The 17,083-nt window shown below is 45.6% G+C and overlaps 1 protein-coding gene across 1 annotated transcript in view; it reads right to left on the reverse strand.

Moving 5' to 3' along the window:
- Positions 1–268: 268 nt before the first annotated feature.
- The window catches only part of LOC146784285 (uncharacterized), a 53,975-nt gene continuing 37,160 nt past the window's right edge, over positions 269–17,083 (reverse strand). The window contains exons 2-3 of the mRNA XM_085635401.1: positions 4,504–4,774; positions 269–3,741 (exon numbers count right to left, since the gene is read on the reverse strand). Of these exons, the coding sequence (XP_085491527.1) occupies positions 2,798–3,741; positions 4,504–4,636 (1,077 nt within the window). The 5' untranslated portion in view covers positions 4,637–4,774 and the 3' untranslated portion in view covers positions 269–2,797. The remainder of the gene's footprint in view (positions 3,742–4,503; positions 4,775–17,083) is intronic.

A 17,083-nucleotide genomic window follows, 5' to 3' on the forward strand; every position in this document is an offset into this window, starting at 1 on the left:
GCTGGCAGTGCCCCACAACCTGACATGTGTACAATATAGCCAACATGAACAAATTAAGTAAATGATAACTGCTTCCCATTGAAAATTGACACAATTGCCGCCACAAGTATCTGGGTCAGGAAGAACTGAAGACCCTGTCACCCCCGATAAAAATATAGTAAGTGAGCCCAACCATTGACTATGTTGAAGTGGCACACATACCATGTGGCACAGTAAACCATATACACACAGCAAAATAACTTTATTCAGTAAGGACACTGACAAAATAGACAACAGGAGCAACTGTCTTTATTCACATATTGCACAAATAGGCACCATGAGAAGAGAAGAGCAAGGCACCAAATGCAGAGCATGTCCATGAGAAGCTGCATGGCAAGGGCAAAACAGCAGTGAACAACAAGGTCGGTGGCCAGGGCAAAGTGCAAAGTAGGTCCATGAGATGCTGCACAGGCAAGGGCAAAACAGCAGTGAACAACAAGGCCAGTGGGCAGTCCAGGGTCCAGAGTAGGTCCATGAGAAGCTGCACAGGCAAGGGCAAAACAGCAATGAACAACAAGGCCAGTGGCCAGGGCAAAGTGCAGAGTAGGTCCATGAGAAACTACACAGGCAAGGGCAAAACAGAAATGAACAACAAGGCCAGTGGCCTGGGCTAAGTGCAGAGCATGTCCATGAGAGGCTGCACAGGCAAGGGCAAAACAGCAGTGAACAACAAGGCCAGCGGCCAGGGCAGAGTGCAGAGTATGTCCATGAGAAGCAGCACAGGCAAGGGCAAAGCAGCAGTGAAGAACAAGGCCAGTGGGCAGTCCAGGGTGAAGAGTAGGTCCATGAGAAGCTGCAAGGGCAAAACAGCAGTAAACAACAAGGCCAGTGGCCAGGGCTACGTGCAGAGTTGGTCCAAGAGAAGCTGCACATGCAAGGGCAAAACAGAAGTGATCAACAAGGCCAGTGGCCTGGGCTAAGTGCAGAGCATGTCCATGAGAAGCTGCACAGGCACGGGCAAAACAGCAGTGAACAACAAGGCCAGTGGCCAGGGCAAAGGGCAGAGCAGGTCCATATGAAGCTGCACAGGTAAGGGCAAAACAGCAGTGAACAACAAGGCCAGTGGCCAAGGCAAAGGGCAGAGTAGGTCCATGAGAAGCTGCACAGGCAAGGGCAAAACAGAAATGAACAACAAGGCCAGTGGCCTGGGCTAAGTGCAGAGCATGTCCATGAGAGGCTGCACAGGCAAGGGCAAAACAGCAGTGAACAACAAGGCCAGTGACCAGGGCTAAGTGCAGAGTATGTCCATGAGAAGCTGCACACACAAGGGCAAAACAGCAGTGATCAACAAGGCCAGTGGCCTGGGCTAAGTGCAGAGCATGTCCATGAGAAGCTGCACAGGCAAAGGCAAAACAGCAGTGAACAACAAGGCCAGTGGCCAGGGCAAAGGGCAGAGCAGGTCCATAGGATGCTGCACAGGTAAGGGCAAAACAGCAGTGAACACCAAGGCCAGTGGCCAGGGCAAAGTGCAGAGTAGGTCCACGAGAAGCTGCACAGGCAAGGGCAAAAAACAGCAATGAACAACAAGGCTAGTGGCCTGGGCTAAGGGCAGAGCATATCCATGAGAGGCTGCACAGGCAAGGGCAAAACAGCAGTGAACAACAAGGCCAGTGGCCTGGGCAAAGTGAAGAGTATGTCCATGAGAAGCTGCACAGGCAAGGGGAAAACAGCAGTGAACAACAAGGCCAGTGGGCAGTCCAGGGTGCAGAGTAGGTCCATGAGAAGCTGCACAGGCAAGGGCAAAACAGCAGTGAACAACAAGGCCAGTGGCCTGGGCTAAGTGCAGAGCATGTCCATGAGAAGCTGCACAGGCAAGGACAAAACAGCAGTGAACAACAAGGCCAGTGGCCAGGGCAAAGTGCAGAGTATGTCCATGAGAAGCTGCACAGGCAAGGGGAAAACAGCAGTGAACAACAAGGCCAGTGGGCAGTCCAGGGTGCAGAGTAGGTCCATGAGAAGCTGCACAGGCAAGGGCAAAACAGCAATGAACAACAAGGCCAGTGCAAAGTGCAGAGTAGGTCCATGAGAAGCTGCACAGGCAATGGCAAAACAGCAGTGAACAACAAGGCCGGTGGCCAGGGCAAAGGACAGAGTAGGTCCATGAGAAGCTGCAAAGGCAAGGGCAAAACAGCAGTGAACAAGAAGGCCAGTGGCCTGGGCTAAGTGCAGAGCATGTCCATGAGAGGCTGCACAGGGAATGTGTGCGACTGTACCTTTCCATGGGCAGCAACACAGTCAGGGGGTAACAATGTGCAGTACAGGCCCACCTGTGTGAGAGACAGGTGTGTGAGGGTGATTACCACTCAGACTTGGCTATCAGGCGGACTGGGAGCTGGCTGTGTGTTGGGGCTTGTCGGCGCACTTGACCGGGGGGAGAGCGGACCAGCTGAGGTAGAGCCATCAGTGGCTTGGCAAGCCGGAGGGCTCCTTGGACCAAGTGGTATAGTGGCACGTGGAGGCGGAGTCATGCAGACAGGAGACACGGTGTGGCTGGGAGATTGTGGAGGGGTGCCTTTCCACTTCTTGGGGATCCTAAATGGCTTGACTGACTCTGGATCAATGGGAAGTGGTGTGGACAAAACAGGAAGACTCACCACCAAAGCTGCATCAGGTGCAGACGCTGGCACCCCCTCTGGTGATGTGCTGGACCCAGTGGAACGCTTTGCCTGGCTTCGCCTCTGCCCCCCCTTCCCCTGTTTACTAGGTGTCACCCCTACAGTGCCCTCCTTCCCCTGCTTCAATGGGCTTGGAATGAGAGTTAAGGTGGTGGGTGAATCTGCCTTGGAGCCCTTCCTAGGTGTACCCTTGGCATGCACCACCTCCTTGGTAGGCACAGAAACTGTATGCTTCTCTTTGCGAGATGCTTTAGGGGCAGGAGAGTCCTTGGATGGGGATGCCTCTGAGGCATCTGTGCTTGAGGTCTGCTGCTTTGCTTTTTGTCCCCTGGTGTCGCCTGACTGGCTTTTCTCCCTGCGCTCTGGGGTGGCTTTGTTCTTCTGTGGGGATGGTGTCTGTGCCCGGGACCGCTTGGGTTGCTGCTGCTGTGTGCTTCGTGTGCCGTATCATGACTTTGATGTATGTGGACCGTGGTAACTATCGTCAGATGTGGCCCCTGACAGGGGGTGGACAAAGGGACCGGAGATGGACTGTGAGTATGTGCCTGTTGAAGGGCAGACATCACTGTTGAGGACAAAGCCTGGACAGTCCGGTGCAGCCCACCCACGTCTGAATGTATGCACTCCATGAAAGCAACCACCTGGGCCAATTTTTTGTCGTGGTCAATGAAGGCATTGAGGAGATCTGTCTGGCCTACACACAGCTGGCGCAAAGGGTCTACAGACTCAGCTCTGATGGCAGCAGGGGGGACAGGGGCAGCGGTGCCAGGGGTGAAGGACACTCTTCCCCTCTTACTGAGGCGGACACGGGCAGCATCAGAGGAAGTGATTGGGAGGGTGGGCACTGGCCTCTGTGTGGTGGAAGACAATGCAGAGTCCCTGTTCCCTGTGTCCGCCAACATGAATGCATCTCCTCTGGCATCAGATGATGTGGTGCTTTGCGTCTCAGGCTGGGATTCCTCCAGCAGACTCCTGTCCCCCTCTGAGGCGCTGGTGACATCTGTGTCGCTGGGCTCCTGTGCAGCTGTTGTGCTAGTTTCACCCCCACTGGTGTCCGTCTCCTGTCCCTCCGTGACCACAGGAGATGCTGCATGAGAGAGAGAGATGTAGGGTCAGGTCAGGTCAGTGGCAACAACGGAACAAACATATGCAAGCAATGCATAACAAAAGATGACCAAATCTACATGTTGCACACCACCCTGTGCAATCACACCGTGCCAACTCACTATATAGACTCAAACAGTGCGTGGAAACTGGAAATTCAGGCATGAGTGAGCCATGTGATGGCCACACAGCACAACACCCTGCTTGTGGCTCTGTTCAACCAGACACACAACTAGCTCTGAGCACACCTAGGGACATGATGGGGGCACGCTACTTGTTGCCACTGACAGATCTGGATGGAACAGGAGGGGACAACACAGACTACAACATGACAGTCCACAATGGCCATTAGCCCATGCCACCCACAATGTCGTACTTTGGGGCCCAAAGACTGGTGCACCTTGTTGTCAGATGTCTAGTCCTCCCCAATCTGGGTGCATGCAACGGACGCATTGATGAAGGCACAGTAAGATCGGGCACACTGCCGTTCCCTCCCAAGGGATTCCCAAGACTACCCCAATGCAGAAGAAACCTGAAGAGCACAACTCAGAATGCAATGGGATTACACAGCATCAAAATCACCTTTGTAAGTACAGGTATGGCAAATGCATGACACCGGCACCCAGCCCAGCAGCCACTTACATGCAACTGCATCACACTACCAACATCACATAGGCCAGTGTTGGCACAGGCTCTGTACACATGCAGCCACTCCCAGCCAAAGTCACCCTCCCCAAATTCTCACCCCTGGCTTGCTGCTGATGCTCCTTCGAACGTGCATCCAGCTCAGGCTGTGTCACCTTCAAGATGTGCCCCATTAGTGGTGTCATGCTGCGCCGTGTCAAACGCCCAGTACGAGGAAGCAGCCCCAAGGTCATCTCCGCCACGTTCTTTGCCAGCTGGCTGATGTCGTCCCACCTCTTGTGGCAGTGGGTGCGCCATTGGTTTGAGACACCCAGAGCTCGTACCTTCGCTGCGATGGCCCTCCACACAGCCTTACGCTGGTGTACCTTGAGCTGCAGGCATAGGAGACAAGAGGGGGAAATGATCAGTGACACAGTGTTATGTACCGACATCTCTCAGTATAGCAGCAAGATACAAACTCATCACATATCCAACTATATGTCTTTCAGAGAACATCTCACATGGTACATCTTTATGGGAAAAGCTGATGTAAATGCATGCAGGTGTGAGGGGGAACACAGTCCTGCACATCTCACACACATGCAGGATGCCAGCACTGAAACACCTATGTAGCCTGCCCACCTCTCCAGTCCATTGTTAGGTTGAGCAACACATACATCACATATCAACTTTTGTTTGGGGGTAGACTCACTGTGTCCAGGACTGCGCAGTCCTGAATGTCCCTGCACTGTGAATAGATAACTGTGTCATGGATGTCACATTGTGGGACATGATCTCACAAATCCAAAATCCTCTTCACAAGGCCGGTCGTGTGCAATCTACAGTGCTGAGATGGCCCATAGCTGAAGTGCAATGTGAAAAGACTGATGTAATACTCTGTAAGTGAAGTGATGTGTCCTTGTCTTTGTGGGTGGGGACTGTGCTGGCCAGGTGGGCTTACACTGAGATGGACTACAGGGGCACACACAGCCATTCATCCAAGCAATCACTGTCCTGACCCCTGCATGAACAACCTTCTGCATCACGGTATGGCTGACAACACAACACAGGTCACTCATACATACATGTGCAGGCAGGGAAACCTGTGGCATTGGGTACACACACCTTCCCCCTGGAGACAGCATGTCAGGCAGTACATGACACAACCCCACACTCCCAGGCACATACTGCATCAGTCCAACTACATGTCTGCCCCCCCTGCCCTACTCCCCCCCCACTGTTGAGGACTAACCATGACCTTTGGGGCACCATATAGCCTTGGGTACTGTGTGAGCACCTCGTCCACCAGGACCTCCAGCTCCTCGCTCGTGAAGGGACTGGCACGGATCTTCTCTATCCTTGCCATCACTGTGGACATGAGACAACATCGGTGGAATTGGGTGGTGAGGGGTCTCTGGCAGCAGTCCCTGGAGGCAGCAGCAGGTCAGGGGTCTCAGGCAGCAGTCCCTGGGGGCAGCAGCAGGTGAGGGGTCTCTGGCAGCAGGCTGTGGGAGCAGTGGAAATGTAAGGCTCACTCCCACACATATAGAGCCCCCTGGGGTCGTTTCAAAGGTGCCAAGCTGCAGCAATTGGTGGTCCAGGACTGCCTCTTTCAAATGCATCCAATGACCGTCTCCGTGGTGGCGGAGCACGCCTAGCGCAATCCTAAAAACTGCATCATGCCACCGCAATCAAGGTTCCCATTGGCTCTAGGGCAAGCTCCATGGCGGTGACATACCGCAGGGGCCCGGTGTGTGCTAGCGCGATGGTGCATCTTTCAAATGCATACAATGACCACCTCCGCAGTGGCGGAGCACGCCTACCACGATCTTCAAAATTGCATCATGCCACCGCAATCAAGGTTCCCATTGGCTCTAGGGCAAGCTCCATGGCAGTGACACACTGCAGGGGCCCGGTGTGCGCTAGCGCGATGGTGCATCTTTCAAATGCATCCAATGACTGCCTCCGCGGTGGCGGAGCACACGTACCGCGATCTTCAAAATGTTATCATGCCACTGCAATCAAGGTTCCCATTGGCTCTAGGGCAAGCTCCATGGCGGTGACACACCGCCGGGGCCCGGTGTGCGCTAACGTAATTTTGGCGGTGGAGCATGCCAACCACCATTTCCCCATGTCTCCATGCCTATCACTACCGCACTTGTGTGAATGGGGGGTGCTGGTGACACACCGCCGGGGCCAGGCGGTAGCTACCGCGATATGGATGGCGGAGCATGCCAACTGCTATTTCCCCATTACTCCATGCCTATCACTACCACACTTGTGTGAATGGGGGGTGCTGGTGACACACTGGTGGGGCCAGGCGGTAGCTACCGCGATTCAGGCGGCAGAGCATGCCCACCGCAATTCTCCCATGTCTCCATGCCTATCACTACCGCACTTGTGTGAATGGGGGGTGCGGTGACACATCGCTGGGACCAGGCGGTAGCTACCGTGATATGGGTGCCATACAATGCTTCTGGGTGGGGTGGGTTCCATCTTGCTCAGGTGTGGGACAGAGGGAATGGTGGGAGTAGTAGTACAGGCCTCCCGCCCACAAACACCCTTCCAGGGAAAATGGCTACCTACCTGTAAGTTTGTTTGGTGTACTGCAATGGCTTCCAACTGCTTCTTGGTGGGGTGGGGGGAGGGTTGCATCTTGCTAGGCTGTGGGTCAGGGGGCCTGGTGGGAGTTTTAGTGCTGTCTGCCTGTACACATGCCCGCATGGTAATGTTGGTAGCTACGTTTGGGGTGAATGGGAGTGGGTGAATGTTGGATCTGTGGGACATGGTTTTGTGAGTGTGTGGTGCAGGTGGATGGAATTTGTCCAAGGTGGTGTAGCTTTGTAGTTGTGCAAGACAGTACATTGCAGTGTGGTGGTAGTCATTTGTTTGTACTTACCAGCCTCCCCTCCCCCGGCTACTCCTGTGAGACTCTCTGGATGCAGTATGGCAAGCACCTTCTCCTCCCATGGTGTGAATTGTTTTGGTGGAATGGGAGGGCCCCCGCCAGTCATCTGAGCGAGCTCATGGTTCTTGCTTCTTCTCTCTTTGACAGCCCTCTTCAGATCATGCCACTGCTTAATGATCTCCTTTTTGGATCTTGGGGTGGTCCCTACTGCATTGACCCTTTGGACTATCCTTGCCCACATTTGTGTCCTTGTGGCTAATGGAGTCTGTTGGACCAGGCTACCAAACAGTTGTGGTTCCACTCAGACTATCTCATTTACCATGATTGTCAACTCACTCTCTGTGAATTTGGGCATTTTATGTGTTGTCATGGTGTGTGGTGTGCAAAGTGGTTGTGGGTGCAGGGTTGTGAGTGGTGGGTGTGGTTGTGATGTGTATGGTGTGTGATATGCAGGGGGTAGTGGTGCAGGTGTAGAAGTGGTGGTGGTGCTGTGTGTGGTGTGAGTAGTGTTGGTATGTTGCTTTGCCTATCCTTTGTTGTGAGGGTTGGTGGCCTTCAGTCTTGGAATGTTGCAAAGGATTGTGGTCAGGGAAGGGGCTGGTTTTATACTCAGCTATGTGGGTGTGTCCAAATGGGGTATTGCTGTCAGGTGTGGTGTGTGTGTTGTCCTGGGAAATGTATTTTTCTTTTTGCCATGTGGTTGTGTCATTGGGGTGTGTTTTGTGTATTTGGGGGGCATGGCTAGTTTGCTGTGTGCACTTTTTGGCCTTATTGTGGATTTTTTGCTTCGTCCTCCATATTTTTCACAGTCCGTCCGCAGCGGTGGCTACGCTGCAGCTCTTCCGCTGGTTCTCCCATTCATCCCATTGTGCGACTGCAGTTTTCGGGAACAGCGGAACGTACCGCGGGACCGTCGGGGAAATCCTAATTTCCCATGCGGTGTCTCCTCTATGCTTGCGGCGGGTTGGTGTTTTTCTGCAGCGTATCCGACCGCCGCGGACGGATTTTGGCAATTTTTCTTGGCCCCGTTCCGCCGAGGTCGTGTTTTTTGGCAGATGATGCTAATATGGCCGCCGGTTTTTCCAAGGTGCTGGCGGGCTGTTGTTTTCTGCTTCCATGGCGGTCGGGGTGGTTTTCCAAACACTATCCTAATAGGCCCCTAAGAATTAACTAACATAAATTTACCGTTTATTGGCCAAACACGGACCGTTACTTTGCAAGAGAGAAAGAAAGAAAATCTACAAAAACTACTATAACAGATTATACTACAACACAGGTAAGAAAAATACTTTTTTACAAAATATAAATGCCTCTACCTCCTAAACTTAACTACCTAAAATAATAAAATGTTCTTTTTTTGTTTAAATCAAAACTAAACTTGCAAACAACTACACCAAGAAAAAGAAAATCCAAATGTGATTAAGTACCTTATTTAATTCTGCATGATGAAAACATGAACTATTGAAAATGCAACTTTACCTATAAAGAAAGTAAAATAGTCTGATACACGTTTAAAATATGAAAACAAAACCAATAAATATATTTTTCTTCACAGCTTTAACAAACTGCATCTACAAAAAACATCCACCAAATTAAATTCATCTACTACAAAAAGTAAGTATAGTTTCAGTGCAAAAAAAGAATAATACAAAGAAATTAAAACATATCTCTAATATAATTAACATTTTCTTCCCCATCTTCAGAAAATAGAACTGTGAAAATACAACAAGCAGCAAATAAACCCATCAACAAAACACAAAAAACAATAATGTAAGTACTTTTTATAAATTGTTAATAAAACGAGCATGTTTATAATTCACAAAAGCATATTTACTAAACACATATGTATATAAATTCACAGATATACCCTAGAAATGGCAGAAGGAGCAACCTTTATTGCATCGTAAAAGGGAAAACTAATGCTTTGCTACATGGGTTACACTTAAACCCAAGAAAAGGTGATAGAAAATAAAACACATTGGAAATGTAGCAAATATTATGCCATTTCCTGTTATGGTCGAGCTACAACAATAGATAGCAATGTTGTGAATGTTAGAGTGCACAACCATCCACCCAATGTGACTGAATTGGAAGTAAGGGAAGCCTTAGCAACAATAAGAGAAGCAAGCACAGGCTCCCAAGAGACAAGTACTCAAATCCTGAAAAATGTTTTAGAAAAATGTTTTAGCAAAAGTACCTGACCTCACCTTAGCCCCAAGAGAAGATAAATCTTCCTCAGCCATCCTCTTCCTAGAGGATATAGATGAACCCGAGGCCACACTTCCCACCTCAGATAATGGGTTATCCTTGTCTTTAATCTTCTGTAGCCACAGAAGTAGGCGCCCTTCTCTATCTCTGAGGGTCTTCTGAGGGAAGGTCCTGCAAATTTTACAATCTCTCACCTCATGATCTGGCAGTAAATGCACTTGTTGTGGGGGTCTTCTGAAAACAGCCGGAGCTTCCCACAAGATTCACAAGGTCTAAAGAGAGATCTCTTAGAAGATGACATTCTGAAGAGAAGAAAATATCCAGAAAAAATAGTGAAGTACTGAGCAGAGCTCAGGAAGACTCCCTTCACACGACGTGCGGTAGAAAATCTGAGAGCCTGAGCCTCTGGGGAGAACATTCTGGTGGGTGCTGTCGCCTGATTGGCTGCAGTTTGGACTATACATAATGACTATGATAGTCATAAGTGTGGAAGTTTTTTCTTGTAGCTTAGGGCTACTTTACTTCCTGGTTTTATGTTTTTTAGTTTTTTTTTGTGGATATTATGTGCATAATTATTGCTTTTTTATGTACCGTGGGACTCCCACTCCGACGACGGGGAATGATTCAGGCATGTGAATCTATGAAAGACACCCTAATACTGGAGAAACTAAACTTACAGGAACGGAGACGAAGCAGCTCCCAACCGCGAGGTTTCGTCTTCGTAAATGACCCAAAAACGAAATAGATAGGTCAAAAAGTGACTAAAAGAAAATAAAATGGCGGCATAATTAAAACAAAAATAGGACTAATTCCCCATAGAAATGAATGGAAAATATTTTGAAAATGATTTAAAAATGTTTACACATGTTTAAAATTGTATGCATATTTTTTTTATCAATGTTTAAAATAAACATATAAATAATGTAAAATATATATTAATTATTTATTTAAAAAAACTATAATATAATGATTAATGTATATCAACATATGTTTATTACATACACTTTTAATTAACAAATATTATGCAAATGTTAAAAAATATATATGTATTGTTCACATTATCACTGTAAAAAAATTGTAAATAATGTAACATATTAAATATTATTTGTTAAAAATAATATTTAATATGCTAAATGATACAACCATAATATAATAAAATGTACAATGTATATACATTCAAACTCCTGAACCTGTTGTAAATATTAATATGAAAATGTAAACAAAATTGACTACAAATATGTTTCTGTTTGAACAAAAAATTAATAAACAATACAAATGATACTGTATATTAATAAAAAAATTGTACTGTTTTACTTTACCATTCCATAAATATACTAAAAAAATGTACCATTGTTAAAAACTGTAAACATATATTTACATTTATGTAATAAAATATGATTTGTTAAACATATCTAAATAAATGCTACAATGTCCAAATACAATTTGAAAAACGTAACAATGTGTATTTTGTTTTGCAATATTAAAATACATTTTTAAACCAAATAAAATGTTAAAAATATAATTATAAAAGTATAAAAATATCTTTCCATCAAAATAATATTAATAATAAAACTAACATACAAACTGGATAGTAAACCATAAAAATATACTATTCTAACTCCAAATCCAACTAAAGTCAGGGAAAGTGCTGGATAGTAAACCATAATACTTTACTATTTTAACTCCAAATCCAAATAAAGTCAAAGCAAGTGTTGGATAGTAAACCAAAATAAATTACTATTCTAACTCCAAATCCAAATAAACTCAGGGAAAGTGCTGGATGGTAAACCATAATGGTTTACTATTCTAACTCCAAATCCAACCAAAGTCAGGGAAAGTGCTGGATAGTAAACCATAATAATTTACTATTCTAACTCCAAATCCAACTAAAGTCAGGGAAAGTGCTGGATAGTAAGCCACAATACTTTACTATTTTAACTCAAAATCCAAATAAAGTCAAAGCAAGTGTTGGATAGTAAACCAAAATAAATTACTATTCTAACTCCAAATCCAAATAAACTCAGGGAAAGTGCTGGATGGTAAACCATAATGGTTTACTATTCTAACTCCAAATCCAAATAAACTCAGGGAAAGTGCTTGGATGGTAAACCATAATAATTTACTATTCTAACTCCAAATCCAACTAAAGTCAGGGAAAGTGCTGGATAGTAAACCATAATGATTTACTATTCTAACTCCAAATCCATATACACTCAGGGAAAGTGCTGGATGGTAAACCATAATAATGTACTATTCTAACTGCAAATCAATATAAACTCAAAACAATAATTATTTAATATACCCCCTTTCATTTTTACTATTAAAAAATATATATCCTTAAGAAAAATATCATTAATAATATATACATTATCTTTCTAAATTTCGAAAATAATTATTTAAATTATTACCTAATTTCTATTTATTTATTACTATTAATACTTAAACAAATTCCAAATATTAAGATTTAAAAAAAATATTAAACAATCTCATAATTAATTAGAGAATAAATTTAAAAATCTGATAATTATAAAACCTTTCAATATTTGTTATAATTATTATAAATATGTATTATTATCTACATTTACATTAATATTTTCATCAAATAGTCTTAAAGATTTTAGTTACATTTTTAAACTTGTAACAAATATATCATTTTAATATAATTTATTAACCTCAATTTTAAATTTCAAATCTATAATTAATAAATGTTTATAATATTCAATATTTTATACAACATTTATAGATTTAATTAATTATGAAAAATTCAATAATTATATTTAAATACATAATTTCGCATCAATTCTAATTTATAATTGTTACTATGGGGTCTGTTGTGATGGCGGGTGGAACGGCTAAAGGGACTGCCCACCATAGGTGCGGCGGTCCCGCCGTTGGCATTAGGATGCACCCGCCACATTGGTGGGCTCATCCCGCATTTGGCGGGCGGTGCTGCCAGCATCACCCGCCACAAGGTAAAAAATGCATGTTGTGCATTTGAATGCACAAAGTGACAGGCACCGCGTGGTGCCTGCCACCTTGTGCATGCAAATGCTGGGGGGTACCATAGGTACCCCCCGTGTGCACCCCCCACCCCCGAACACCCTGGGCCCGCAACGGGCCCCCAAATGCAGGATCATCATGCCTTTCCATGGTGGGGTTGCTGCCACAGAAAGGCTGATCTCCGCAGTCATCTTAACATGGATGGCGGCGCCTCCATATTAAACACTTTTTCCTCCCTGTCGTCGACGAGTCGACCGGCGGGAAACCGGCGGATGGTCTTTCCGTCCACAGGGGTCCCCCCCGCCATCGTAATGTGGCGGGGGGAAATAGGAGGCGGGCAGTGGAAATTGGTGGGCGGATCACCACTGCCAATGCGGGCGGGGGCGATCCGCCTGCAAACATAATCGACCCCTACATTTTTAGTTTTTGTAAAAATATAAATTTCTAATTTCAAATTATATTTTTTCAAATTTTAAAATATTACTATTTAAAATGTAATGCTCACAACATGTTTTAATTACTACCCACCCATATCCCCTATAAACCCAACATCCCGCTCCTAAAATATATACAAATTTAGAAAATGTAATAAATTTCAAATAACATTTTTTAATTACTACCCACCCTTATCCTCTATAAAACCAACATCCCACTCCTAAAATTATTATGAAAATAAAAGAAAAACACATTATTTCAAATGTATTTTTTCATATAAACATTCAAAATTGAAAACAATTACATAAAATAACAATTAAAACACTAAAAAAATAACATCATAAACATAACATCGATATTACTTACATCGATATTTTTTACATCTATATTTTTAACATCAATATTTAAAATTTCAATATTACTACACAACAAAAAATCGATATTTTTAATATCGATATTACTGGCATCGGTATTTAACACCTCGATATTTATGTATGTCAATATTTTCACGTCGATATTCTAGCTCTGCACCTTCCTTGCTGAGCTGCTGCCAGCAGTTTCAATCACAGCCTTCTGTCTTGTGAGTCCAAATACCTGTCTCACGCAGAAACAGCAGGGCAGTAAACAAAAGTACCCATCAGCACCATATGCCCAAATGGTGATGACAGACTAACTACAAGACACATTGTGGGTATAAGCCTTAGTCGGACCACAAGTTTTTCAGGTTTTCTGTTGGGTAGACCATGTGCTCTTGTGCAGTGCAGAGTGGCATTATTCGCTCCCTCAATAACTGGACTGTCGATACGAAGCAGCTGATGGCTGGTGCGATCACAACCTAGTGCCACCTGACTCAGGGTTCTGTTCCTCACACAGCAGGGACTAAAGTGCAGTGAACAAAAAAAAACCTCCGCCCAAGATGCACAGGTACAAAGAGTGAAACACCAAAACCTCTGCATGGCGCATCATGCAGCAGGCTTGTTTAAACCACCCGTCATTCCGCTTCTCTGGTGATGAGAAACACTGTTTGCTTCAAGGTCGGACCCAGATCTAGACTGGCTAAGGAAGAGGGTTGTATACACAAAATGGGGCTGTCCTTGATTTGGATTCCTACAGATTCCTACAGAGATTCCTCGAGATACGACACCAGTGGGGGCATCTCATAAAAAGTAACGGACTGTCCTCACACACTGCCCGGTGTCATGCTTCATCATAGGCTGTCCTCGCCCTCTAAAAACTTTGTTTGATAGAGGGCGGGCATACACCTGGAGACAGGGATGCACTTCTAAAGCTAAGTGGTGGCCCGTGAATTAGTGAGAGGTGAACTAAAAACCATCACATTCGTCGATAAACTAATTTTATTCAAGGAGCAAATGCATGGTATTAAAAGAAGTGAGCGGTGATATGGGACTTTATTGTCCCTCCATCGTGCTAAATGTGGTCAACATGTTTCTGGTTACGTGTCCCTGTAGGGTACATAGCATTCGTCAGGACCAAAGGGTTTCTTAAACATGGGCTCAGCCTTTTCACATGTAGTGCAAAAAGGATCTACCACTAGAGGGTCGGGGGTAGTAAGCATCAAACTCCCCGGTCAGTATACTACTAGTGCAAGCGTTTCTGTAGGAAAGAAAGGAAACAAAAAGACATACATACCAAAAGTGTAAATATATAATGATAGCATAGTTGCCTTTCATGCATCACCACACTTATTGCGCGTGTGGTGGGATCTATGTGAAACACGTGACATTCACACGTGTCTTCATTGACAAATGAGCAAAATGACTTAAGTTCGCTTCTTACCCTGGATTACTATCCTACTTGCTCCATGGGAGGTCGAGGGTGGAAGGGCCTACTGTAACATTCTGCAATGGAGAGGTACATTGAGTCATAGTCTGTTGTTGTGGATACAGGTCCATGACATGAATAAAAACATACAAGTATCCTGTTAAAAAAGATGCTTTCCCTGTGTAGGGGGCAGTCACACATGCATCAGACAGAGAAACAAGGTTACACCTTCTCAGTCATCCATGACAATCACACGCTCACTGTCTACTTCAGCATCTCCAGCCGTTGGATTGTGGTGAGTGAGGAGCGGGTTTATATACTGTGGTCAAGTGGCTGATTAGTCGCTAATTAGTTGGTAAATGGAAACGCCTGCTGCCTATCCTGTGTACCACTGAAACCATGCCTGCTCGTCTGGTGCGGGCGTGCCTTCGTCTATTGCTCCCTCATTGGTGGTGTTGAATATCTGCCCATCTACACTGCTCTCTGTTCTCCGCAATAGTGTCCTAATATGTGCGCATGCGCTCTTACATGTTTTCACCAGTGTGACCGGAGCATCCAGTTGTGAGCTTGCGCCTATGGTGGTGCCGCTGTTCACAGTGCCGTTGCGCATGTGCAGACTTGGAAAAAAGTCCCGCGTGCAAAGAAGCAAGCACTTTGGGTCCCGTGACCGGCTGGTGTGGCCACATCGTGGGAAAATAAACTGTGTGCACTAAATCCTAACGAGAGATATGTGCAAAATAATGACTCAAGTATATCTTGTAGAGCCATATAACTATTACTGAGGGTCACTCAGATGTGGAGGTCCTGATGTGTGCCAAGTGGCTATCACGGGAGTTGGCCACCACTGTCGCTTGGCAGCGGATTAAAGTGGAGAAATATCAACATGGTCCACTTTAATGTTATAAGGCTAACTTGCCCAGGGATTCGGCGTCTGTATTAGCCGGGATTAAAAATGCAAGTTTGTTACAGTGTTAGCTTATATAACATGCCGTTGGTGGTCGAAACAAATGTGGTTTGATGGTGTAATCGTACTCAGTTCATTATACTAGATAGGGTTACTTCGCCAGTTGTAGCCAAGGGACTTTGTCATTCAGACCTGTTTCCCATGTGCGTAACCGGCATACCCAGCGTTGTTCCCGGATGTGTAATTGTCTGCTAATGTCTTTTTTTTGTTTCCTCATCACCTCCAAGACCTCCCAGCGTAGTTCTGAATCATTGTGTTTTTTTTCTGTGAAATGTTTAGTCAGTTTGGTGTTGGTTTTCCTGCATCGGATCGTACTGCGATGTTCGCTGATCCGTGTTTTAGCCTTCCTTGTCGTCATCCCGACGTACTTCAGGTTGCATGGGCACGTCAGGAGTTGGATCACGTTTTCCGTGTTACAATTGCTGAAGTCTTTCAGTTTCCATGGGTTGTCCGTGCCGATGTCCACTTCCTTAGTACTGATGGTCAGGCGGCAGCACACACAGTTACCACATGGGAAGTGGCCTGTTGGTTTTCGTTGACTCCAGAGGGTGATCTGACTATTGTTGTCTTCATGTGTGATCTTGGAGTGTTACCAGGTCATCCCTCAGATTCCTGCTTCGCTTGAATGCGAACAGTGGGGGTTTCCACTTTCGTTGTCCACTGTTCAGAATTGCCCATTTCTTCTTTATGATGCTTTGAATTTTGTTCGATGCAGGGGTGTACGTAGTTACACATACCAAACGATCAGATTGTTCTTTTGGTGTAGTGTCCAATAGGGCTTCCCGGTCATTATTCTTAGCCCTTTTCTTGGCCCTTTTGATCATTCCTCTTGGATAGTGTCTCTCCAGGAGTTTGCTCTCTAGTTGTTCCGCCTGTGCTTGGAATGTTTCCAACTCAGAGCAATTTCTCTGAACCCTGAGAAATTGTCCCACTGGCAAATTCTTGCGAAGAACTCTTGTGTGGTATCTATCGTAGAGTAGGAGACTGTTTCTGTCTGCAGATTTTATGTGCAATTTCGTAGAGATCCCTTTGGTCGTCAAGGTGATGTCGAGATCGAGGAAGACAGCATGGTTTTTCTCAATGGTGTGAGGAAATTTTAGATGGGGGTCTTTGCTGTTGTCCCACAAACTTCATGGCTTCCTCTGTTGTCCCCTGCCATATGATGAGGATGTCATCTATATACAGCTTCCATGTTTTTATCTGAGCTGTAAATGGATTGACGGGATTGAAGATGTAGTCCTCCTCAAACTGATGGACGTAAAGGCACGCCATGCTCGGCGCAAAAGTACTGCCCATGGACGTGCCTTTCACCTGGTGGTGTAGTGTGTCCTCGAATTCAAAAACGTTTTCAGTGAGGGCAGCTCTGCGCACTCCATGACGAAGTGTGTCGGTGTTATGTATGTC

Source organism: Triturus cristatus, chromosome 11, assembly GCF_964204655.1.
Source record: "Triturus cristatus chromosome 11, aTriCri1.1, whole genome shotgun sequence".
In the NCBI taxonomy this organism is placed as follows: domain Eukaryota; kingdom Metazoa; phylum Chordata; class Amphibia; order Caudata; family Salamandridae; genus Triturus; species Triturus cristatus.